We start from the raw sequence: 27,683 nt of genomic DNA, 5'->3' as shown, positions 1-27,683 counted from the left end.
GGACACTCTAACCACTAGGCCACTGAGTAGTTCTGTCACATAATCGATTACTGTCATTGCGAACTTGACAAAAATGACAATTGCATTATTTACCAGTTTCTTCTTCTCAGTTCACAATTTTCCACCGATACTGGTTGTGCCTCAACTGACGACGTTATTGTAATTTATTCCCTCCCCATCTGGTATGTATCCAAGATGTCATAAGGGTCGATAGCTGTTTCTCAAATTGTGCACTTTCATACTTACACTCACAAACTTATTTGAGTGCATAAGTATATGCCATGTGTATGTTAGTAAACCGCACTCCCTGAAGTCTTCAAGCGTGTACTAGCCGCCGAGTTAGCTTTTAGCTCGGTGGGCAGCACACTCGCCTCTCATGCAGAAGACCAGGGTTCGCGTCCCTGTGTCGAATGGGATAAAGGCAAGGGACCAAAGAACCGAGCTAAAAGCCTGGGCTCGCTAACACAGCAGCCATCACACTCTTGAAGTCCTCTGGGAGTGAGGTTTACTACCGAACACATGGCCCAGCCACACTAGCTGGCCTCCATTACACTCCTACTGAGAAGTACTGCTGTCAGTACCCACATGTCCGACTCAGATTGCCCAAAAAGGTGAATGTCGCCATGTTGGCTACAAAGCGAAAGGGGAGGGACAAACTGGAAATAATGTCATCTGGGGAGCAACCGGTCGCGGTGGAAAGTTACAAACAGAAAACAAACATGCTGCTAATCGATTAGGGACAGCACAACACTGACAAATTGGACACAGTATACCTATTCAAGCCAGTAATGGTGGAAGTGCTGGATTTGAGACACAGCCCATTACTGCACACTCACCATTTTAGTGCTACAGCCGGGTACTGGCAGCGCACTGTATTTTGTCGTAATTCTCTGTATGAACACATTTAGGCACTCCAAAGACAACAGTAAGTTCGGAAATTGAACGCAGCCACTTATTTTGCATCCCAGAATAGTTTTTTACTCCCTTTCAAGGTCACTAATATCAAAAATTGCTACAATATAAAGTGTTTTGTGCTTTCTTCAAATAATGTTTAAGTTTTCTTACCTGAAGAGACTGGCGACACTGGCGGACAGTGAGGCATTCAAATTAACCGCACGCTTGGTACAGCCGTGTCTTTGACGGCCATGTTCTATCTATTCAGCCGATATAGATAGCACGCAACGGCATCAAATGAAGACACTTGCTTGATACCTATTAGGGATATTCACATACGGGGTGGTGCCCTATGTACTACATTTACTTCTGCACACAAGCCCGTGCCAACAAGCACTTTCCCTAAACTTTCAAAATATTAGTAGGCAGCAGCTATTTCCTTTCAGTTCATTCTCCTTTCAAGATTGACTGTGTTTGTTATAAAGGTGGGTGTTAGCGATTGCTAATTAGTTCCTTTGTTAGGCAAGTAATGCTGCAAATTTCAGTAACAGTACACTTATTTCTTAAACATACATATATATTATTAGAAAGATATCAAACTTTTAGACAAATGCCAGATAAAAGATGAACAGCATGTGTAAAGATCAAACAGATAAGAATCAAGTTATTCGATTTATTAGTCAACTTTGCTCTTGTGTCTGTGTGAATGAGGATTTCCCAACAAGTGCTATTTGACTCACCCAATCACACACGCAAGGTAAAAAACATTTAAAGGTATTGGCCGAAAAATTAAGAAAGCTGCAAGTTTAAAGTGGCTGCCTACTTCTCTCTAGTGGACACTTTGCTGTTACCCTTGATTGGTTGCTATAGACAGGGTTGACTGTAGTTGAATGGTAGTATATAGTCAGTGAATGTTATCAAAATCTGTGTCATAGAACACACCTGATCAACATCTAAACAATTAATTAATGGCCTCATAAGGTATTATAAGGGCAGGCACAACAACAACAATACAGCTGCAGTTATGTTTGTATGTGTAAACAATTTGTAGAAAATTAACAATGCCGTGGCTATCCTTCAAGTTAGATTTTCAACTAAATACATTTTAGGTAGAATGCACAGAATACGCACAAGAATACTCTGCAGTCCTTGTCATTTTTAAGGTCTCTGTAAAATCTGATGGGTTTTTGAAATGTTATAATAAAGTACCTTAACAATGCTTGGCATTTGAAGTAATAAAAAAGAACCCAAGGGCATATAAATTATTCTCTCAAATGGAGATTTTGGCGGTCAGTACTGCAAAACCCAAAAACATTAATCTTTTTTAAATATGAATTATTTAATTGAACAGTCAAAGTGCAATCAGAATAATCTGTTATATTCAGAACATAGCATACTAAGTAAATAGACTAAGGCCCAATCGGAATACTCTCCCTTTCCCCTTGTCTTAGTCCTAAACACTTGGTTTTGAGTGTTCATGTCAATCAAGTGGCCAAGTGTTAGCCCTCAAAACAAAGTGAGCTCGGGTACCTCCCTAGATATTGAGTGCTATACTGCTAACAAATGAATCAGTTAAAAAAAATGGATGAAATAAGTTAAATAGTGGATTTCATAAAACCTAGCTCAAGCTTACATATAATCATTTCACTCCATAAAACACATTTTATATACCGTAAGACGATGCGCCAGCACTTAGATATTACACGGAAATCATTATCTTCTCCACTGTCGTCTTCTTAAAGTAGAGAGGAAATAAGAAAATAAAAAGAGCCCAAACAAACATCACGTGCAACGGCATCTTGAGAGTAAACAAACATTTGTCGCATCTGCGTTACGTCACTGCGAGGGTTGATGACGTAGCGAGGCTCAAGCGACATCCAAATTCAAATGGCGTATTTCCAACATTTCTCCATGGCACTCAATTTTCAGGGCCAAGGGGGACGGTAAAATGACTGGGGAAGGCGTAAGAGGGAGAATTCGGATTAGGCTCAATCCAAATCGGGAGGTACCCGAGCTCACTTCGTTTCGAGGGCCCTTACCTGACAGAGTAATTGGACACCACTTGATTGACGTGAACACGCAAAACAAAGTGTTTAGGGCTAAGAAAAGGGGAAAGGGACAGTATAAAATCTACCGCCCAGCTTGTGTCACCCTCCCCTAAATAGAAATTAATTCCCATCACAGTTGCGCATGAGTCATATGTTGTCCCTCCCACTGAAGCTCTGTCCCTCTACAGGTCTACAAGGAAAAGCTGTATGGAAAGAAATACGTGTGGTTCCTCATTGGCTGGTACGCAGACAACTGGTTTAAAATTAAAGACCCTTCCATCAACTGTACAGTGGAGCAAATGACAGAAGCTGTGGAAGGTCATGTGACCACTGAGATCGTCATGCTCAATCCAGAAACTGTGCGAGGAGCTTCCAACCTGGTAAGAGTTATCATATCGTTGCGGCTGAAGAGGGGTGCGTTGCATAATTATCATTACGTGATAAAATCAAAATAATACAACAAATTCTAATCATGATTCTTTCTTGAATCATTTCTTATTCCGACCACAATGATACAAATATTGTAAATGTTAGGTTATTTCGAATGTTTGTAAGACTGCACTTGAAAAAGGTAAACAATTTGTGGAGTACACTTGATCAACTTAACTCTCGTAAATCTTCTTGAGTTCGTGTCACACTAGGGTTGTCGTGATACCAATATTTTGGTATCGGTACTGGTACCAAAATGTATTTAGATACTTTTCTAAACAAAGGGTACCACAAAAAATGCATTATTGGCTTTATTTTGACAAAAAATCTTACAGTACATTAAAAATGTTTCTTATTGCAATCAAATAATAATTTTGGCCTGAAATAAAATAGTAAACATACTAGACAACTTTGTTTTAGTAGTAAGCAAGCAAAAAAACTGCAGTAACATATTGTGTCATTTCTCATTCTATTATTTTGGTCAAAATTATAAAGGACAAGCTGTAAAAATGGATTATTAATCCACTTGTTCATTTGCTGTTAATATTTGGTTGTTTTCCATTTCAACATGTTCTATCTACACTTCTGTTAAAATGTAAGAATCACTTATTCTTTTGTTCTTTGGATACTTTACATTAGTTTTGGATGATACCACAAATTTAGGTATCGATCCAATACCAAGTCGTTACAGGATCATACATTGGTCATAATTTAAGACCTCATGTGTCCAGGGACATATTTCCTGAGTTTGTAAACAATATATTAATTTTTAAAAAAGGAAAAAAGATTTTGTGACGATAAAAAATATGGATGTAATCGTAGTATCGACTAAATACGCTATTGTACTTGGTATCATTACAGTGGATGTCAGGTATCGATCCAACCATGGCATATGTTTACGTTCAGGCGCGTTAGCTTTTGTTAGCGGTGACGCCAGTGAGCTGTGGTATCCTCTTAAAGTGTGTAGTGAAGCATGTTTAGCTATTACTCATCCTGCAGGGATGATACTTTTAAGAAACGTACTTTATTCGTCGCCATGGAGGCGAGGATTAGTGATTTAGAAGTAGCTAAAACACTGCCGACTCCAGATGGATGTTAGCTGCTAACCATGTCTTAAAGCACCTCTTCCTGAGGGCGTTTCAGTGTTATAGGTTCACCTTTATTGTCCGTTTTTAGACCAAAATGCGCCCATTCTCCCTTTTCTGTCTACACACTGTCTGCTTGTAAGTGCTCCGTGATTGTGTGCTGCCGAACACGGTCCTCTGCTCGTAAACCCAGCAATGTCATGACGTGACGGCGTGCCGTCATGCCCGTTAAAAAAAAAAAAATGGAAAAAAATAATGGGAACCGGTACTTTTCAAACAGAGTATAGTACCATTTTTGATTCATTAGTACCGTGATACTATACTAGTACCGGTATAACCCTATGTCACACCTTAACTATTTACAAGAGCTGGTCAGGTTAGGTTGATAGCCTTTAAATCAAAGAGTTGTTTTTTCCATATTTTAGTGAGTACAATGACTTGCCTTTGGTTGTTTTCTTTCATGGGCGATAGTCCTTGCATCCATCCATCCATCCATTTTCTACCGCTTATTCCCTTTGGGGTCGCTGGAGCCTATCTCAGCTCCAATCGGGCGGAAGGCGGGGTACACCCTGGACAAATCGCCACCTCATCGCAGGGCCAACACAGATAGACAGACAACATTCACACTCACATTCACACACTAGGGCCAATTTAGTGTTGCCAATCAACCTATCCCCAGGTGCATGTCTTTGGAGGTGGGAGGAAGCCGGAGTATCCGGAGGGAACCCACGCAGTCACGGGGAGGACATGCAAACTCCACACAGAAAGATCCCGAGCCCGGGATTGAACCCAAGACTACTCAGGACCTTCGTATTGTGAGGCAGATGCACTAACCCCTCTTCCACCGATAGTCCTTGCAGTTCCCTAGAATTTCAACAATGGTTGTTTGTCTTCCATACTTGTTTTTTTGTCTTTCATTATCTTCTTGTCAATGCTGTCTATGAGCAATGCTTTCATGACTTCAACTCATCCATGTGAGTTTTCTTGTCTTTGCAAAGATTCCTAATATTTCTTCATTCTGTAGTAGTCTCTGTTGCTGCCATAGAAAATGGATAGACAAGTTGCTCTGATCATTACAGATAGATTATTGTCAGTGTAGCTACATAGTCTTCCACCATGTGCACATAACTCGTTATCGAGCAAATATTCAATTTACAGACCAAACCGCTGAGATCAGAAGTACAATTTTAGGTAACTTATCCATCACAACAACAAAACAGCATAATATGAAACAATATAAACCAGGGACCGGATGCACTGGAAATGGATAAATATTAAGTAAATTTGTGCATCCTTTATTGCTAATAATTGATTCAAAACCCAGCCGCAATAAGTGAACGTCCACGAAGTAGGAGTTCTTATTCATAATTTGAATACAGTGGAATCACAATTTATGAACTTAAGTGGGTTGGTAAATAGAAATATTTGTAAATTAAAGCACATTTTTCCATAAGAAACAATGTAAATATCAATAATGGGATCCAGCCTCGACAAATGTCCATATTTTAGTAAAAGTTTGTGCACTTTGAACACAATTATTGCCAACTCGTTGATCAGGATCGACAAGTCGATCTTTTGGTACTCAAGTCCCAAATAAATATTAGAAAAATCAATGCATTATGACGTCAGTGCACTTCCATCCCGGAGTGACCAACAGGCACATAAATGTGCGTTACATGACATCCATAATACAAAAGTAAATCATTGAGCTTTCACAGCACATTAAGGCGGACTGTTGCCACGCATCAAACCTTTTCCAGCATATAACATCAAACAACTGTCCTCTCAAACACGATCAAGATGATTCACTTGGGACAGGAGGTTAACAAGCCAGAGAGAGTTTGTGAACATTGCTCCAAAAGTACTGCTTTTTGTGCCATCTGCGGCCTGTCACCCGTTTGTCATTGGCCCTTAAACACTGCATACACAAATTAAAGGGGAACATTATCACCAGACCTATGTAAGCGTCAATATATACCTTGATGTTGCAGAAAAAAGACCATATAATTTTTTAATCGATTTCCGAACTCTAAATGGGTGAATTTTGGCGAATTAAACGCCTTTCTATTATTCGCTCTCGGAGCGATGACGTCACGTTGTGACGTCACATCGGGAAGCTATCCGCCATTTTCTCAAACACCGAGTCAAATCAGCTCTGTTATTTTCCGTTTTTTCGACTGTTTTCCGTACCTTGGAGACATCATGCCTCGTCGGTGTGTTGTCGAAGGGTGTAAGGGTGGGCCACTGGTTGCACCAGTGGCCCAAAGATGCGAAAGTGGCAAGAAATTGGACGTTTGTTCCGCACACTTTACCGACAAAAGCTATGCTACGACAGAGATGGCAAGAATGTGTGGATATCCTGCGACACTCAAAGCAGATGCATTTCCAACGATAAAGTCAAAGAAATCTGCCGCCAGACCCCCATTGAATATGCCGGAGTGTGTGAGCTAATCAGGGACAAAAGACCTCGGTAGCACGGCAAGCAATGGCGGCAGTTTGTTCCCGCAGACGAGCGAGCTAAACCCCCTTGGATGTCTTGGCTCACACCGTCCCTTATGCCACCGAAGATGATCAAGAGAAGAATATCGACCCTAGCTTCCCTGGCCTGCTGACATCAACTCCAAAACTGGACAGATCAGCTTTCAGGAAAAGAGAGCGAATGAGAGTATGTCTACAGAATATATTAATTGATGAAAATTGGGCTGTCTGCACTCTCAAAGTGCATGTTGTTGCCAAATGTATTTCATATGCTGTAAACCTAGTTCATAGTTGTTAGTTTCCTTTAATGCCAAACAAACACATATCAATCGTTGGTTAGAAGGCGATCGCCGAATTCGTCCTCGCTTTCTCCCGTGTCGCTGGCTGTCGTGTCGTTTTCGTCGGTTTCGCTTGCATACGGTTCAAACCGGTATGGCTCAATAGCTTCAGTTTCTTCTTCAATTTCGTTTTCGCTACCTGCCTCCACACTACAACCATCCGTTTCAATACATGAGTAATCTGTTGAATCGCTTAAACCACTGAAATCCGAGTTTGACTCAGAGCTAATGTCGCTATAGCTTGCTGTTCTATGCGCCATGTTTGTTTGTGTTGGCATCACTATGTGACGTCACAGGAAAATGGACGGGTGTATACAACGATGGTTAAAATCAGGCACTTTGAAGCTTTTTTTAGGGATATTGCGTGATGGGTAAAATTTTTCAAAAAAACTTCGAAAAATAAAATAAGCCACTGGGAACTGATTTTTAATGGTTTTAACCCTTCTGAAATTGTGATAATGTTCCCCTTTAAACAAAGCAACAAAAAAAAGGGTGAAAATTGATAAAACGGCAAAAGACAAAATGACAGCCAAAATGTTGACATTGACTAATGATGATAATAACACATCATATCTTGGTTCATGACTGAGACCAGGTATCTTGAGCTTGAAAGGTTGGTGACCACTGCAGTACTGTTTATCAAATAAACATAACGAAGGGGTGATAGATCATCTATCTCTTTAATAACAAAGCCAAATCAACAACAACTACTGTATATTCCGGACTATAAACTGCACCGGCATATAAGCCACCCCCACTAAATTCTAAAAGAAAATGTTTTATTTTCATATATTACCTGGACCGGGCTATAATCCTCAGGTACAGTATGTACCAGTACGTTGTGAAATGAGATATTAATATAGGCAGATTTAGTACATTTTTATTTAAATACCTTACCGGTAATTGTTTTAACTGGTGTCTATAACACAACAGTAAAACAGTTCATCAAACAAATCAGAAAAGTCATTGATATCTTATATGAGATGAAAAAGAATGGTTTCCTTTTTTAATAAGTTTAAGTTATCAGCATTATTCGTCGAGGTACTTTTTAAATTACTGTGGGTTTGAACAGTTTCTTAAAGTGAATAATTTTAGTATATTGTTTGATTTATTTACTTAATCCTGTCCAGCAAAGAAAAATCCATAGATTAGCCACACCTTTGTATAAGCCGCCGGGTTCAAAGCTCAGGAAAAAAGTAGCAGTTTATAGTCCGGAATATACGATAGCTGAACTGTCCTTCTACTTACACAACGGCCCTGCTTACACACAGACACACTGTGACTAGCCCTGTTGTGCACTCACTGTTTGAAATCACTAAATTCCTTGAAGGGGAACTGCACTTTTTTTTTTTTTTTGCTTATCGTTTACAATCATTATTAGAGACAAGAACACATATGTCTTTTTTAATAGGATTTTAAAGATGATTAAAAAAACGCTTGGAAAATGTGGCTAATGGAAATCACCGTTGTAGCCTTCCAAGCCCTTCAAAACAATTTCAAAACCCTTAGTCAACATTTTTATACACACTGCAAGTAGCTATATAATGTAGTAACAGAAACGTTCATAATATGATATGTACAATGTTTACCGAATTTTGTAATTTTAATTACCTGAACTCATTTTCTCAGCGCATGTATTTCTGTTTCCATAGCAGCACACTTCTGACTTCCGGCAACAAATGTTTGTTCGTCTTTCCGGAAACAAACGCGAGTGTTTTCTAATCATGGCAGACTTGGTAATAAACAATTAAGATGACTATTTTTGGACAAATGACGATTCATAACCTTATCTTTTTGAAGTTGAATATACAGTACAGGCCAAAAGTTTGGATACCTTATCATTTCAATGTGTTTTCTTTATTTGCATGACTATTTGTAGATTTGTCACTGAAGGCATCAAAACTATGACACCTGTGAAGTGAAAACCCTTTCAGGTGACTACCTCTTGAAGCTCATCAAGAGAATGCCAAGAGTGTGCCAAACAGTAATCAGAGAAAATCAATCAATTCCTTTATTGTCATTGTCATAATAACACTTAAGTCATACATGAACAACGAGATTTTGTTTGAGCAAAAGAGTGGCTATTTTGAAGAAACTAGAATAAAAAACATGTTTTTAGTTATTTCACCTTATTTTGTTAAGTACATAACTTCACGTGTTCATTCATAGTTTTGATGCCTTCGGTGACAATCTACAATGTAAATAGTCATGAAAATAAGGAAAACCCATTGAATGAGAAGGTGTGTCCAAACGTTTGGCCTGTACTGTATGGAGGATGAGCTGCTGCTTATAGAAACAAACAGAGGGTAAAACATTGAAGCAGACAGTAGCCAAGAGAGTGAGGTTGGCGTGACTTTGACACTGTAAATGTGGAACTTGGAGTTATTCTATTTCGATATAAATGGTGTGCTTACCCAAAATAAACCGGAGAAAACGTCCCGGCCAGCTGGAACAAACGCATAACTGTCCATCAACTCTAGTACATACGCTGTCGTTTATGTATGAGCGAGCCAAAACAATTTTTTCTTTTTTACTATAATTGTCTATATTTGGTCCACAAATTCATCATACTTTGCCATGCAGCGTGGACGGCGTCTCCAAGATGTTGTCCAGTTTGCAATTTAGTCCAAAATCACAAAAGTCTGAGTAGCCTCAGATCATTTGCAGCAGCCTTTGAGGTACCTTAAATGTTATTTTTTTGAGTTTCACATTTTTTCTTACCTTCTTTATCGAAGAGGAGGCACAAAACTTTCTGGTGAGTTATTTGGCAAAAAAGCACAGAGACTGAGTCACTAACATGTAGGATTGGTTTTTTTCTCTTTCGTTTGGGTTCTCAATTTGGCACAATAATACACTGTCAAAGAAGGTTTGTTATGCACAATGTTTGGCCAGACAATAGCAGTCATATAAAAATTGGGGCAAAATTTGGGCAAAGAAAAAAGTTTCACTGTATTGATGTTTTGAAAAAAAAGGATTTTGTAATGGAGGACATTTGTCACGACACTCAACCCCGTAAGTCAAATCCCTTTAAAGCCTTCAAAAAAAACGGCTTGCTACTTTCTGAGCATTTTCCACAAGCTCTTTCCTAGCTACATTTTAGGAATCAACCATCTGGCATGTCGAAGTTCTGTTCTCCCTCAGACTATGAAATGAAGGCTATAACGGTCTTTTTTTCAATAATGGGTTTTTAGAAGTGCTGAACCAGCTGTAAGTGGAAATTTAACAACTCAATTCATTGCGTTTCGGAATGGTGTGAGGAAATACATTGGTATTAAATGATAGCAAAAAAAAGGATGTTTTGATTTACTATGTTCGGGGACTTCAGAAAGGAAGCAGACTAAAGTAAATTGTGATATTTGTGTGTGGCGACTGGCGGCCATATAAAATCTTGGTTTTGTCATTGTTGTACTGTTTTCCTGTGTAGTGATCTGAGACAATAAAGCATAATAACACACAATATATACACATCAGTGGCTTCCCATGTGTGTACAAAGCCAATGCATGGATCATTACTTCTCCAGCTGCATGCCGCCTTCGTTTTCTCTAGTGTAATGACATTCTCACAGTGAGAAATGATCCTAAGATATGACCTTTTGGTTCTATGTTGTCATTTTTTTTCAGTCAGGCAGCTGGATTCCTCATGAATCGTGTACGCCATGGGTGTTTTCTACATAATCTGCATACATAATAGGTTGCTAATGGAGCTTTAATTTAAATGGTCCTGAGAGGCTTGCTTGACATATCCAATATGTAAATAATGTTTGTCTCTGTATCTATGGGTTATCTTGAGACCGATATAGAGTGGAAATGATAATGGTTAGAGTAGAATGAAAATGTAATAGAGTGCTTCATTGTCATCAAACAAGAGACCATGACTGAATTACAGAAGGCTTCTCTGTTATAGTAGAAGGGAATCATTTGGCCCCAATTGTCGCGATTTACCTGACACATGAAACGTGACAAATTGGGGGGTTGCACTATCAACGTTAGCCGCCAGATAACAGTACAGTGCTGAATATCTTAAATTGTGTTTTGTGGCAATTCTAATATATATTTATTGTATTTTTATTTAAAAAAAATTTAATTTGTATTGACATCCAGCATCAGACATTCCTATCATATTTGCATACATCATACATCTATTGTCTGCCCTAAATGTCAAAATATTTTTTTTGTTTATATTCAAACGATGCCACCCCACCCCCACCTCAAAATAGAGAAAAACAGCAAAAAAACAAAAACAAACCAGAGTAATAATAATATTAACAAATAAATCAATAAAAGTAATTATAATTATAATACTAATACAAAAAAAAAGAATAGTAAAAAAATAGTAAAAACAAAAAACATAAAAAAAAACCTATAGGCATATAGGGTTTAAAAAATGTTTTTAATTTCTTCTAAACTTGAATACCGATGTGCTATATAGCCCGGAACGCACAGTAAATGTCAGTATGAACAGCAGTGCAAGAGTAGAAAAACAGTGTAAGCTAATGGGACAGCATTGCAACCACATCCTCACTTCCTCGTGGCTGTGTGATGATGATCTCTCATTTACCAACACTGCACTGCTATAGTTTCTGAACAATATTACACTGCAAAAAATACATAAGAGAATGCAACTTCTGGAGTAGACGCTGACATTTTTAGTGGAATCCCTTCTTTCAGCGAGAATCCTGCGGGGTCGGAATCAACTTAACGGTTCAAGATGAAAAATTTAATGGTAACAGAACGGAGCCAAGAGGAAAAAGAAGCTAGTAGAGAGGTTGACATTTTCTAGTTGTTGTTTTTTTTTTTTTTTTCAAAGAAGCCCACACTGACATTTTCAGTGTTGAAGCTGCTTTCGGGACCAAGTGGCATGGTAGCATTTACAAAAGCTATTTTCTAAACATTAAACGCATCTCTCCTACACACGGGTAACTTCACATACCGTATTTTCCAGACTATAAACCGCACCAGTATATCAGCCACACCCACTAAATTTTAAAAGAAAAAATATTTTTCCATTTATACCCGCATCATAGGCCGAAGATACCGAACGTTTTGAAATGAGATATTTACATTGAACGATTTTGTAAATGTTTATTTACATACCTGAATTGTCTCCAAACGGTGCGTGTAACATAACAGTAAAGCGGCTGATCAAACAAAACAGAAAAGTCATTGATGTCTTTATTCATCCTTTATGAGATTAATTAGATTTTCTCCTTTGTTAATAAGATGCTTCTCAGGATTTTTCTTGCTTGTACTTTGAATATGAACAGTTTCTTAAGTGGATCATTTTCATACATTGTTTGATTTATGTGCTTAATCCATCCCACAATTTAGCCGTTAATGTTGAAAAATCCATAGATTAGCCGCACATTTGGAAAAGCCGCAGGGTTCAAATCTTGGGAAAAAAGTAGCGGCTTATAGTCCAGAAAATATGGTGCTTCCTGGCATCTTAAAAAACCACCCCGTAATACATAATCTATGCAACATTTTGACCAAAGAATCACCATTGCATATTATGTAGACCACAAGGGAGTGTTTTAAATATGGACCTCTTTTAAGAACAGCAGCACCTTTCCAGCTTGTGCTGTGCACAACATTCGGTCTAACTCATAGGTGTCAAACTCTGGCCCGCGGGCCAATTGGCCCGCCGTGTAATTTCACTTGGCCCTTGAGGCGATATCAAATTAACACTAGAGCTGGCCTGCCGATTATATACAGCGGCGGTGCTGCGGTAACACCGCATTCACCGCTAATTCTCATACTTGCCAACCCTCCCGGGAGCTCACAAATTTCAGTGCCCCTCCCGAAAATCGTCACGTCCGCTTTTCATCCAGTCCAACGAGTGCAGGCCAAGTCACATAATATGTGCGGCTTCTGCACGCACCAACACAAGTGAATGCAACGCATACTTGATCAACAGCCATACAGGTCACACTGAGGGTGGCCGTATAAACAACTTTAACACTGTTATAAACATGCGCCACACTGTAAACCCACACCGTAAACCCACACCAAACAAGAATGACAAACACATTTCAAGAGAACCGTAACACAACATAAACACAACAGAACAAATACCCAGAACCCTTTGCAGCACTAACTCTTCCGGGACGCTACAAGGTGTGTGTGGGGCGGGAGGGGGTGTATTTTGTAGCGTCCCGGAAGAGTTAGTGCTGCAAAGGGTTGTTTGTCATTCTTGTTTGGTGTGGATTCACAGTGTGGCGTATATTTCTAACAGTGATAAAGTTGTTTATACGGCCACCCTCAGTGTAACCTGTATCGCTGTTGATCAAGTTTGCGTTGCATTCACGTGTGTGTGCGTACAGAAGCTGCACATATCTTGTGACTGGGCCGGCACGTTTTTAGAATGGATGAAAAGCGCATGTGACGACAGCTTGTAGAGGACGTTAAAGGCAGTGCCTTTAAGGCACGCCCCCAAGACTGTGGTCCGGGTGGACTACGAGATATAATGACTGATGAACACCTTCGTTCGATAATGAAGGTTGCCTCAGCTCAAAGCCTGAACCCCGACATTAATGAACTAGCATCCAAGAAAAGATGCCAGGTATCTGGCTTGGGCACATCAGTTTAGTGAAGTGAAGTGAAGTGAATTATATTTATATAGCGCTTTTCTCTAGTGACTCAAAGCGCTTTACATAGTGAAAACCCAATATCTAAGTTACATTTTAACCAGTGTGGGTGGCACTGGGAGCAAGTGGGTTAAGTGACTTGCCCAAGGACACAACAGCAGTGACTAGGATGGCGGAAGCGGGGATCGAACCTGAAACCCTCAAGTTGCTGGCACGGCCACTCTACCAACCAAGCTATACCGCCCCAATTTAGATCAGTGTGTTGCAAACTGAGCAATTTAAAGTCCTGAATGGTTGGTTTATTCATTGTTATTTTATTTTAAAATGTATTAGCCTGCGGAAAAGGTTAATGTTGATATTTACCTCAGAAGGCTGTAAATAGAAAAGAGGCATTCCATTTTTATTTAAATTGTATTTGATATGCCATTGATATTTTTTAATTATTATTATTATTATTTGAAACTCGATTTTGCATGTCACTATAAGCCTTGCTTGTTCCTATGTTCAATGCAAAACTTGTATGGGTCCCTATTAAAAGGTTAATTTGTTCAACCTTTGCCCGCGGCTTTGTTCAGTTTGAAATTTTGGCCCACTCTGTATTTGAGTTTGACACCCCTGGTCTAACTGCTCTAACAAAATAAAAGCATCATACATTAAAAGCACTATGTACTTAAAGCACTCATTGTTACATTTATGTTACATGTAAATTATAAGGCTCTGACATAACATACTGGTTGAAATTGTCCAACGATGTTTTGCTCCATGAATGTAACAATTTTTGCATTCAATTAACGGACATTTTTGATTAAGTGCTGATAAAGCCTGGGCTTCAATGTATCTTGATTTTAATTTGGGGCATTAAACAAGAACAATAATGTACACTAAACAGAACCGCAAACTATGACAAGATCCAAAGCCGGGTATTTTGTGGAACGTTTCGCCCTTAGAGATGATAGCAGACAACATACTGTTTTATTCTTTTGATGCAACGACCATCATAATGATTAAGACAACCGTTTTGTTCAAGCATCGCATTTTGGTGCTGAGCTGCAGATGAGTGGGAAAATACTAATGACCGTAATTAAAACACTAAATCAGAATGAAATTATATGCATCATTTTTGAAAACATATTCATCATGTATAATTAATGTTATACTGTTAATAAATATTCCACCAAACATATTATTATAATTGTAAATACAGTCACACTGCAGAGCAAGGCTGGCACATTAACACCTCTAACTGGTGATGATTAATGGAATTACATGGCACAACATATGACCCCATAATTTAGGTTGATTGCAAATAGGAGAAGCATGCAGTAATCCACAAGTCAAAGACAACAACAAGATGGACTGCTAACATTTACTTTAGCACGCTGCAAAAAAAGCTGACAAATTACAAGATACAAAAACTAGATTTTAGGAAACAGATACTAAAGACCAGTGAAATTATCTGTCCATGCAGCTAGTTAATTTGACTTGATAAGACATTCTAAATTAAGATTTGTATGTGTAGAATTTAGCAGGATTTTAAGTGTAAAAATAAGTAATTTATTCTGAAAACAAACATTATTCAACTTGCAATTCTTAAATTAAGCATCTTCGGGATGTTGCATAATCTTTAAGCGCAATTTTCTACATGGGGTAAACTAAAATATCTTATTTGAATAGTTATTTTCTCAATTTTAACTTTTTTTTTTAACTATAGACATGAATAGACAATATAATTATTCATGCTAAAATTAAGGTTATAATGTAAATTCAACGACTAAAAATAAGTAAATAGCTTTAAAAACGAAGGATATTTCTAAAAAAATATAAAATCAAATCTTGGCAAGTGGCAAATAATTTGCATGACCAAAAACACCAATGGTTAAAGTAATGACTTGTGACTTATATGGAAATTTTTTTTTACAAAACCCAAAACCAGTGAAGTTGACATGTTGTGTAAATCATAAATAAAAACAGAATACAATGATTTGCAAATCCTTTTCAACTTATATTAAATTGAATACTCTGCAAAAAAAGATATTTTAATTTTCGAACTGAGAAACTTATTGTGAATGTTGTCTGTCTATCTGTGTTGGCCCTCCGATGAGATGGTGACTTGTCCAGGGTGTACCCTGCCTTCCGCTCGAATGCAGCTGAGATAGGCTCCAGAACCCCCCGCGACACCGAAAGGGACAAGCGGTAGAAAATGGATGGATGGATGGATCATTAACTTAGAATTTAATAGCAGCAATACATTGCAAAAAAGTTGGCACAGGGGCATTTTTACCACTGTGTTACATGGCCTTTCCTTTTAACAACACTCAGTAAACGTTTGGGAACTGAGGAGACCAATTTTTGAAGCTTTTCATGTGGAATTATTTCCCATTCTTGCTTCATGTACAGCTTAAGTTGTTCAACAGTCTACTACGGTGTTGTATTTTACGCTTCATAATGTGCCACACATTTTTAATAGGAGACAGGTCTGGACTACAGGCAGGCCAGTCTAGTACCTTTACTCTTTTACTATGAAGCTGCTTTTATACCCAATCATGGCACCCACCTGTTCCCAATTAGCCTGTTCACCTGTCGAATGTTCCAAATATGTAGGGACGGCGTGGCGCAGTGGAAGAATGGCCGTGCGCGACCCGAGGGTCCCTGGTTCAATCCCCACCTAGTACCAACCTCGTCATGTCCGTTGTGTCCTGAGCAAGACACTTCACCCTTGCTCATAATGGGTGCTGGTTAGCGCCTTGCATGGCAGCTCCCTCCATCAGTGTGTGAATGTGTGTGTGAATGGGTAAATGTGGAAGTAGTGTCAAAGCGCTTTGAGTACCTTGAAGGTAGAAAAGCGCTATACAAGTACAACCCATTTATCATTTATTTATTTAAATAAGTGTTTGATGAGTATTCCTCAACTTTCTCAGTCTTTTTTCCACTTGTTCCAGCTTTTTTAAAATATGTTGCAGGCATGAAATTCCAAATGGGCTAATATTTGCAAAAAATAACGTTTTCCAGTACGAATGTTAAGTATCTTGTCTTTGCAGTCTATTCAATTGAATATAGGTTGAAAAAGGATTTGCAAATCATTGTGTTCTGTTTTTATGTACACAACGTGCCAACTTCACTGGTTTTGGGGTTTGTAAGTTTCATTTGACTAACAAATGCCGGTTAGAATATGTGGTGATATGAAATGGTAGGAGGAAGTCTGTAGTTACACTGAGTGAGTCATTGAGGTGTAGGCTGCTGCAGAAAATCATAGTGTACTGAGTATGAACAATAATATGAAAAGGGGAAAGGGATATGTTAAGACATTTCCATGGACACATTCTATTGAGAAGTACTTCCTGTCCATTTCTTTTCAAAACTGTATCTTCAGGGTGGACTGGAGCTTACCTCAGCTGACTTGGGGGAAGAGTATTCCAAAACCCTGGACAAGTTATCAGAGGATGAAACCCTGGACAAGTTATCAGAGGATGATTGTGAATGAATGTCTGCTCTGTCAACCATGACACTACTCATATCCCAAAAACATTATTTTTAGTTATATTTGTAGAATATGCAATCATATTTGTTTGTTTCCCACATCCAATTTTTTTAAGCAACATAGTTTGAGATTTTGTTTCGATCACATTCAATTTGTGTGTCTTGTGAAGGTACAGTACATCCGTAAAGTATTCACAACGCTTCACTTGTTCCACATTTTGTTATGTTACAGCCTTATTTCAAAATGAAATACATTAATTGTTGAGGTATTGGAAAGAGGAATGGGCAAAACTGCCCAAGGATAGGTGTGACATGGTATTCAAAAGACTTGAGGCTGTAATTGTTGCCACAGGTGCATCAACAAAGTATTACTACTCCGGTCATCGGATTGCTCCTCTGCCATGCCTGCTCTGCTTCCTTAGCCTGTGTCGATTTGTTTGCTTGACTTGTTAAGTGAGTTTTTTTTCTTACCTTTTGACCTTTCACCAGTTTTTGTTCTGTGGCTTCGCTCCCTTTTTGTATCTTGTTTTTCACGGTAAGGTCTATTCAGGTGTACTGGAGAGGAGGCTACGCCGGATAGTTGAACCTCTGATTCAGGAGGAACAGTGTGGTTTTCGTCCTGGTCGTGGAACTGTGGACCAGCTCTATACTCTCGGCAGGGTCCTTGAGGGTGCATGGGAGTTTGCCTAACCAGTCTACATGTGCTTTGTGGACTTGGAGAAGGCATTCGACCGTGTCCCCCGGGAAGTCCTGTGGGGAGTGCTCAGAGAGTATGGGGTATTGGACTGTCTAATTGTGGCGGTCCGCTCCCTGTATGATCAGTGTCAGAGCTTGGTCTGCATTGGCGGCAGTAAGTCGGACCCGTTTCCAGTGATGGTTGGACTCCGCCAAGGCTGCCCTTTGTCACCGATTCTGTTCATAACTTTTATGGACAGAATTTCTAGGCGCAGTCAGGGCGTTGAGGGGATCCGGTTGGGTGGCTCCAGGATTAGGTCTGCTTTTTGCAGATGATGTGGTCCTGATGGCTTCATCTGGCCAGGATCTTCATCTCTCACTGGATCGGTTCGCAGCCGAGTGTGAAGCGACTGGAATAAGAATCAGCACCTCCAAGTCCGAGTCCATGGTTCTCGCCCGGAAAAGGGTGGAGTGCCATATCCGGGTTGGAAGAGATTTTGCCCCATGTGGAGGAGTTCAAGTGGGAGTCTTGTTCACGAGTGAGGAAAGAGTGGATCGTGAGATCGACAGGCGGATCGGTGCGGCGTCTTCAGCAATGCGGACGCTGTATCGATCCGTTGTGGTGAAGAAGGAGCTGAGCCGGAAGGCAAAGTTCCCATCTTCACGTATGGTCATGAGGTTTGGGTTATGACCGAAAGGACACGATCACGGGTGCAGGCGGCCAAAATGAGTTTCCTCCACCGGGTGTCGGGGCTCTCCCGTAGAGATAGGGTGAGAAGCTCTGTCATCCGGGAGGAGCTCAAAATAAAGCCGCTGCTCCTCCACATCGAGAGGAGCCAGATGAGGTGGTTCGGGCATCTGGTTAGGATGGTGTTTAGGGCATCTGGTTAGGATGGTGTTTAGGGCATGTCCAACCGGTAGGAGGCCACAGGGAAGACCCAGGACACGCTAGGAATGCCTCAGGATCCCCCGGGAGGAGCTGGACGAAGTGGCTGGGGAGAGGGAAGTCTGAGCTTCCCTGCTTAGGCTGCTGCCCCCGCGACCCAACTTTGGATAAGCCGAGGAAGATGGATGGATGGATGGATGGATGGTTTTTCACGGCAACCTTATGTTGCCGTCACTTTTTGTTAATCATTCGGACTTTCAGTTTTTGATTTATTTCACACCTGTGTGCTCACTTTGTTAATAAATATGTTTATATTTTTTAGTTTTGTCTTAGTTTCTGCTTTGGGGTCCAAATACGCCGCCAAACCATCTTTTGACAATACATGCACACATACATTATCATGCACCTGTGTTTGTAGGAATGTTTTAGCACATACAGTATGTACACCAGCCTTTTTCAAAGTAGACGTAGGTTCCATATCTGGCCAATACCATCAACCTCGACAAGTTTGTTTTATTACCTTCACCAGGAGGTACTATTATGTGACCGCCCTAGGTTAGCTAGCAACATTAAATACTGCAACTGTAAGTTATCATTTCAACTGTGACTTTGTTTACGTTATAAGCCTCAACTTCTTTGTGAGTCCATGCTAGGCCCCGCAGAGACAAAGAGAGTGAATGACTGACAAGAGGTTTTACTTTTTTTCTTTTAATTATTACTGTGATGTCAAACTACAGATCTGACCCGCCACATCATCAGGCGCGTCAATACGTGCTTTGTCGCTAAATGTTTTTGTTCTTAAATTTTGACAGAAAAACTATACAGCATGTACATTAATGGCATATCTTCTAAACTTTATCTGATAATGCAATAAGATATTCCATGCAAATGTTGGTCAATTGGTTAAGAATTTAATATCTGTTTCTCTCTATGACTTACAATTTTGAAGCAAATTGTGCATCAATCAGGTAGTAAAAACATACTAATCAAACACAAAATTGTTACCATGGCTATTATTGGTTTATATATACACTGTTACAATTGGCCTTCTGAAGGCAGACATAATTGTAATGTGACCCCCCAAAAAAACAAGTTTGACACCCATAGACTTTGCTATAAATAGCTCAAGAAGTTATGGAATTTTAAAAAATGTGATAAGGAACAGTTGATTAGATTTGGGGGCTGATCCGGATTATTTCCTGCTTGAAACCCCGCCTCCACCCACAGAGACACAGACAGTGAATCACTGACAAGAGGGTTCCATCCATTTCTTGCATTTAGTTTATTTTATTCTGCTATAGATCGCTTAAAACGATACGGGCAAATGCTGATTAATCTTTCAGGAAATGTCAGAAATGGGATAAGTAACAAGTGATTACATTTAAAGGGTGATTTGGGTCACCGCCTGGATTCAGGATTTTTTTTTCTATTGGGTGGTAGGCTTGGCAGAGTGCTTTCCGAGTTGGAGGTGTGAACACACCCTCACAGGTGTGTAAAGCAATCGTACAGGGGGCCAAACTCATAGATCACGGGCAGATCAGGATTCACATTTACAAAACCAGTGAAGTTGGCAGGTTGTGTAAATCGTAAATAAAAACGGAATACAATGATTTGCAAATCCTTTTCAACTTATATTCAATTGAATACATTGCAAAGACAAGATATTTAATGTTCGAATTGAGAAACTTTTTTTTGCAAACTGAGGAGACCAATTTTTGAAGCTTTTGAGGTGGAATTATTTCCCATTCTTGCTTGATGTACAGCTTAAGTTGTTCAACAGTCCAAGGTCTCCGTTGTCGTATTTTACGCTTCATAATGTGCCACCCATTTTCAATGGGAGACAGGTCTGGACTACAGGCAGGCCAGTCTAGTACCCACACTCTTTTAGTACGAAGCCACACTGTTGTAACACATGCAGAATGTGGCTTGGCATTGTCTTGTTGAAATAAGCAGGGGCGTCCATGAAAAAGACATTGCTTGGATGGCAACATATGTTGCTCCAAAACCTGTATGTACGTTTCAGCATTATGGTGCCTTCACAGATGTCTTGGACACTAATACACTCCCATACCATTGCAGATGCTGGCTTTTGAACTTTGCACCTCAAACAGTCCGGATGGTTATTTTCCTCTTTGGTCTAAAGGACACAACATTCACAGTTTCCAAAAACAATTTGAAATGTAGACTCGTCAGACCACAAAACACTTTTCCACTTTGCATCAGTCCATCTTAAATGACTTCGGGCCCAGCGAAGCCAGCGACGTTTCTGGGTGTTGTTGATAAATGGCTTTGGCTTTGCATAGTAGAGTTTTAACTTGCACTTACAGATGTAGCGACCAACTGTAGTTACTGACAGTGGTTTTCTGAAGTGTTCCTGAGCCCATGTGGTGATATCCTTTACACACTGATGTCGGTTTTTGGATGCAGTACCGCCTGAGGTACTGAATGGTTTCATCCCAGGACCTACCAGTCAGTGACAGGACTGGTGACCAGAAGTTAGCTGGGATAGACTCCAGCTCCACTGAATGAGGACAAGCAGTATAGAAAATGGATGGATGGCACAATTAGGAGTAGAAACCAGGATTTTGTGGGGGTAATTCAGCTTCATTAAGAATAATTAATGCATTTAAATGTGCTTTGTAAGTGTTAACTTTAGCAAAAGAGAATGGCGTTGTAAAAAAAAAAAAAGGTATGTTTATTCCTGTAGTGAATTATAAAAACAGTACATTTACAAAATCTAGAAAAAGCCTTAACGTACAACATTAGATATAATCACTGCACGGGCATTGCCACTTGCAGTGCAGTGATTTCTCCAGATTCTCTGAACCTTTTGATGATTTTACAGACCTTAGATGGTGAAATCCCTAAACCCATTGCTATAGCTGGTTGAGAAATGTTGTTTTTAAACTGTTGGACAGTTTGATCACGCATTTGTTCACAAAGTGGTGACCCTCGCCCCATCCTTGTTTGTGAATGACTGAGCATTTCATGAAAGCTGTTTTTATACCCAATCATGGCACCCACCTGTTCCCAATGAGCCTGTTCACCTGTGGGATGTTCCAAATAAGTGTTTGATGAGCATTTCTCAACTTTCTCAGTCTTTTTTGCCACCTGTGCCAGCTTTTTTGAAACATGTTGCAGGCATCAAATTCCAAAAGAGCTAATATTTTCCAAAAATAACAAAGTTTACCAGTTTGAACGTTAAGTATCTTGTCTTTGCAGTGTGTTCAATTGAGTATAAGTTGAAAAGGATTTGCAAATCATTGTATTCTGTTTTTATTTACGATTTACACAACTTCACTGGGCAGCACGGTGGTAGAGGGGTTAGTGCATCTGCCTCACAATACGAAGGTCCTGAGTAGTCGTGAGTTCAATCCCGGCCTCTGGATCTTTCTGTGTGGAGTTTGCATGTCCTCCCCGTGACAGCGTGGGTTCCCTCCGGGTACTCCGGCTTCCTCCAAAGACATGCACCTGGGAATAGGTTGATTGGCAACACTAAATTGTCCCACGTGTGTGAATGTGAGTGTGAATGTTGTCTGTCTATCTGTGTTGGCCCTGCGATGAGGTGGCGACTTGTCCAGGGTGTACCCCGCCTTCCGCCCGAATGCAGCTGAGATAGGCTCCAGCGCCCCCCGCCGACCCCAAAAGGGAATAAGCGGTAGAAAATGGATGGATCCATGGACAACTTCACTGGTTTTGGGTTTTGTATTAGTTCATTTGTCTTAAGACATGCATGGGCAATTAAAAAAACATGCCTGATCTTTCCTGTATTTTGTGTACATATGCACTGATCTACTGATAATATAGAAATCATTGTACAATTATTGCAGGGGTGTCCAAAGTGCAACCCGCGGGCCATTTGCGGCCTGTATATAAGCACGGTGGATGTTTGACCATTTTTACTGGTATACACCTCAGCTTGCCAATGTTAGTATGCTAGATTTATTTTAGCTAATTGTGTAAGTATCCACTGACCGTCATATTTTGGTACTTGTTGCATGCTAACGTTAGCAGACAAACATTTTAAACACATTTTTTCAGGAATACACCTCAGAGTAATATATTTTGGTACTTGACGCACGTTACAGTTAGCATTGTAGCATGCTAAAATTATTAGTGTGCTAGATTTTCAGGCTAATTTAGCAGGTGTGTCAGTGTCATATATTTTGGCATTTTATTTATGCTAACTGTTAGCAAGCTACTGTTAACATTTTAGCATGGTACTGTTTTGGGGTTTTTTTTAGCTCATTTTGCTTATATTTTTTCTGACCTAACGCTATCTGGGCAGCGTGCTAACTGGTAGCGTGTCATTTTCGCTTGAGCTCTTCAGCATTTACACACAATTTCTACAAAAATTGCATCTTCTAATTCTTTGAAAAACATCTATATATTGTACTAGTTTTGAAGGTGAAAACTACCAAAATGTCCCCCAGATCCCTTGATTTGTCAGTCTGCAGCCCTCAGTGGTAAAAGTTTGGGCACCCCGGATCTATTGTTTCGCTATATTGATGAACAAAGATGTGCCAGTCATCTGTGATTGCTTTTTCTGGCTTGGACAAAATACGCAGGACAGCTGATCGATGTGTTTTACCCTCACTTTCATAGATAGTTTTGTTAAACAAAATAAAAAATTGCATCCATCCATCCATCCATTTTCTACCGCTTGTCCCTTTTTGGCGTCGCGGGGGGTGCTGGAGCCTATCAGCTGCATTCGGGCGGAAGGTGGAGTACACCCTGGACAAGTCGCCACCTCATCACAGGGCCAACACAGATAGACAACATTCACACTCACATTCACAGACCAATTTAGTGCTGCCGATCAACCTATCCCCAGGTGCATGTTTTTGGAGGTGGGAGGAAGCCAGCGTACCTGGAGGGAACCCACGCAGTCATGGGGAGAACATGCAAACTCCAGACAGAAAGATCCCAAGCGCAGGATCGAACCCAGGCACACTTGCATTTTGAAAATAAATCGGTGTTCATGTTCATTCGTTTCTGCTGGAAGAGTTCTATTATTCGACAGTCTCAGAGTCCGTAAATGCGTCCTGACTGGTGATTAAATGTGCGTGAGGAAGACAAAGAAAAGGAAGGTTGGAAACGGCAAGTTGCTGTGTGTATGCACGCTTTAAGAGAGACGTCTGTAGATTTGGAACGGTTCATCGTTTTAATAAAGTGATAGTTGATTGACCACCTCTTCGTCATCCTATCAACAGAAAAAGTTACAATATTTTATAAACACCCTTTATTCAGTTTGTCAGTAGACAAGGTCAATTTCTCTGAGTCTTCCACGTAGTTCAGAAGAGTTGTCGTTTCCCAGCATGCTCTTTGTTGTAGTTAATAATGATAACTTTGGACTAGGGGTGTGATGAGATGTCACAAGATTAAAACATGACAATATTTATCGTTTAGAGAGAAGCTGTCGAGCTGGTAGAACACAGGCAGAATCTGTTTTTTGAATAGTCAGTAGCATATTCTCCAGGCCGCACACAAGGGATTGGAACCGCACATTTATTTGTTTGCACATACAGTACATCAAACCGAGAGCAAGCCCATGTGTTTTGTTATCATGCATCTTTAATGTGTTATTTTGTACAGGCAGGGTTTAATAGTTACAGTGGGGTCGTTTTTTTAAATTAAAGTTAAATTGTTGCTACTTTTCGTGGTAATCTGGCACCCTTAGTAAGAATGGTTAGAGCAAAACATCCTATTCATACCACTTTTGGCCCAATCCATTAATTGTTAACTGAAAGTTTAATAACGTTTAATAACATTTAATAAAGTCACATACAAATAAGGCAACAAGAGAAGTATCCTACACTTCTCTTTTGTAAAGTAAATCTGAACAGCCGACATGGGCATCTACATCAACTATATGATTTGCCTGAGAAGCTGGACAGGACACAAAAACAAAAAAAACAAAAAAAGAATGGTTAGAGCAAAACATCCTATTCATACCACTTTTGGCCCAATCCATTAATTGTTAACTGAAAGTAGAGTTGTGAAGGTGGAGTTGTAAATGTTAACTGTGGATGAACCTTATTTGTAGAAACTCACCATGTGTACGAAGGTATGTTGATTTTTATATCGTCTTGAGAATTCGACACCTGGGAACAAAATCAGTGTTTCTTAACCGTTGGGCTGCGAGCACCGCCTAGATGGCCGTCAAAAATATCTGTTCAGCCGTGGTCCGTGACACTACCCGCTCGGTTACAGATGTTCCGATCGGTTCACGCATGCACAATGACTAGGTCATTTCCACTCAACTTGTTTTAAAGTAGTTATGTTCGTGCACGTCATCACTATTACCATGGTTTTCTTTTTTGGGGGGGTAATATTTATTTCAAGAACAATGTCATAAATGATTACATACAAAACAAATGTTTAATAATACAGTATTTATTTTGAAACCGTACAAAAACCTAAACGATCTGCTCAGCAATTGATCTGTATTACTACTGTCAGGCTTGTCATTGACAATTTGGTTATGTTTGGGTTTTCCTCTGTGTTTGTGTTTTATTTCCTGTCAGCGCTCTTGTTTTGTTTCCAGTTCCTGCCAGTCTCCCTGAGCGCTCGTTTCCCTCACCTGTCCCTGATTGGCAGCCTGACACACCTGCTGGCAATTGCCAATCAGGCTACTTATCTATACCTGCCTCGCCCTCCAGTCAGTGCTGGAGGATTGTTTGCTGTAGACTGTTTGCTGTCTCCAGTTTTCCTTGAATCCTGTTGCCTGTTCCCTGTCTCCTGGTCCCCCTGCATTTGTGACATTAAAGTCATGTTTTTCTGCATCAAGCCTGCCATCTCTGCATCTTGGGGTTCGTCACCAACAGTTCCTGACAACTACTTTATTTAAATACATCATTTCACAATACTGGCACTTTAAAAGATTTAAGTTAAGCGCAACAGTTAAAGGAATCAACATTTAAAAAAGAACGCAAATGGAGTCAGTCGCTCCCCCGTGCCTCTATCATTGCAATGACAGAAGAGTGAAAGTGGTTGTAATTAACACTCCCTGACTTTTTAAAATCCATCCCTTGTTCATTTTCATATTCCTGTTCCCTTTTACTACTTGGTAAGCTATCATTTTTATCAAATAATAAACCATTGATTAAACATTCAAATATCACAGCACATTATGTCGCCAAAGCTCCGTCATAAAATATTTCTCTAAAGGAAGTGAGATTGTCTTTGCGCATGCGTGGACCGATCAGTTCTTCTGGAACCGGTCGGGTAGTGACAGTCCATATGGGCCGCAGCGGTACCCAGTTGTGTAATACACTTTTTTACTACTTGTGGCAGTAATGATAATCACAAACAAACCAAAGAAGTCTGGAGCTAAAGTCATAGAAAAGTTTCTTAAGTACAAAAATTATGACTAAAGTGGTGAAGCTGTATTTTCATTTGCACTTAACTGTCATTGATAGTTTATTTGGAAAACCTAAATTTGTATTATTTGTTTTATTGACTTATAATTTATTTATTTTAGCACTCTGTAATTGTATGTAAATTTATTTTTCATCAGTTTTTATGAATCCCTTCTTTTGTAGTATTTATTTTTTATATTAACACATATTTTCATATCATGTGACAAGGTTTTTCCTGTTAAACTGTAAGTTGATTAGATATACTTATTGAATATGATTAAAATCAAAAGTAAGATTACTAATTTAGTGTTAATATTTGAGTGGGCTCTGTAGTGGAGAATTTGGGTCTCTAGTTCAAAAAGGTTAAGAACCCCTGGTCTAAAAGAAGCAAACAAGCCATTACATACTGTATAGCATAAGTGAATAAACTAAATCACTTTTGGTCTTCTTTCTTCATAGACCTCCCAGGACTTTCTGGACCAGCTGATGTCAAAACTCGGGGGTAAAAACGCAGAAGAGACAGGAGGTTTTCAAGAAGCCCCTCTAGCCTACGACGCTGTGTGGGCTCTCGCTCTCGCTCTCAACAAGACTGTGGGACCTCTGAAGGCCAAAGGTCACCGTCTGGAAGATTTCAATTACAACAACCGAGATATCACCGCTGAAATCTACAGAGCCCTCAACACCAGCTCCTTTGAAGGAGTTTCAGTGAGTACAAACCCTTCTAATAAGAGAATGAGCACTTGGCAAATGGAAGAGCAGGGGTTTCAAAATGTATCCATGTTATTACCCATGTTCGAAACGGTCGTGTTCTTGCTGAGCTCCTCAAAGGAGATACCTTTTTTACATCCAAACTTAAAGGGGAACTGCACTTTTATTGGAATTTTGCCTGTAGTTCACAATCATTATGAGAGACATGTATGTTAATTTTTTTTTAGCATTCTTAATATTAAAAAGGGTATTTTCTGGACCATAGGACACATGGGATTATAAGGCGCACTGCCGATGAGTGGGTCAATTCAGGTCTATTTTCATTCAAAAGGCGCACCGGATTATAGAGCGCATTAAAAGGGTCATATTGTGTTTTTTTTTCTAAATTACAAACACTTCCTTGTGGTCTACATCAGTGGTCCCCAACCACCGGGCCGCGGCCCGGTACCGGTCCGTGGATCGATTGGTACCGGGCCGCAGAAGAAATAAAAAAATTAAAATGTTTTTTTTTTTTTTTTTTTTTTTTTTTTTTTAATAAATCAACATAAAAAACAAAAGATACACTTACAATTAGTCCTACCCAAAAAAAATCCCTGCCCCATTTACACTCATTCACACTCATTCGCACAAAAGGGTTGTTTCTTTCTGTTATTAATATTTCTGGTTCCTACATTATATATCAATATAGATCAATACAGTCTGCAGGGATAAGGTAAGCAC

General features: G+C 39.6%; 1 protein-coding gene across 6 annotated transcripts in view; it reads left to right on the top strand.

Annotated features, from left to right (window-relative positions):
• Nucleotides 1–27,683, top strand: part of gabbr1b (gamma-aminobutyric acid (GABA) B receptor, 1b) — a 580,862-nt gene that overhangs the window by 399,201 nt on the left and 153,978 nt on the right. For all 6 annotated transcript variants that reach the window (XM_061966778.2, XM_061966776.2, XM_061966777.2 and 3 more), the window contains 2 exons: nucleotides 3,131–3,322; nucleotides 26,715–26,960. In XM_061966778.2, coding sequence (XP_061822762.1) covers nucleotides 3,131–3,322; nucleotides 26,715–26,960 — 438 coding nt within the window. The remainder of the gene's footprint in view (nucleotides 1–3,130; nucleotides 3,323–26,714; nucleotides 26,961–27,683) is intronic.

This window comes from Nerophis lumbriciformis, linkage group LG11 (assembly GCF_033978685.3).
Source record: "Nerophis lumbriciformis linkage group LG11, RoL_Nlum_v2.1, whole genome shotgun sequence".
Classification (NCBI taxonomy): Eukaryota; Metazoa; Chordata; class Actinopteri; order Syngnathiformes; family Syngnathidae; genus Nerophis; species Nerophis lumbriciformis.
The sequence above is the reverse complement of the archived record's forward strand: the minus strand, read 5'-3'. Positions and strand labels throughout refer to the sequence as shown.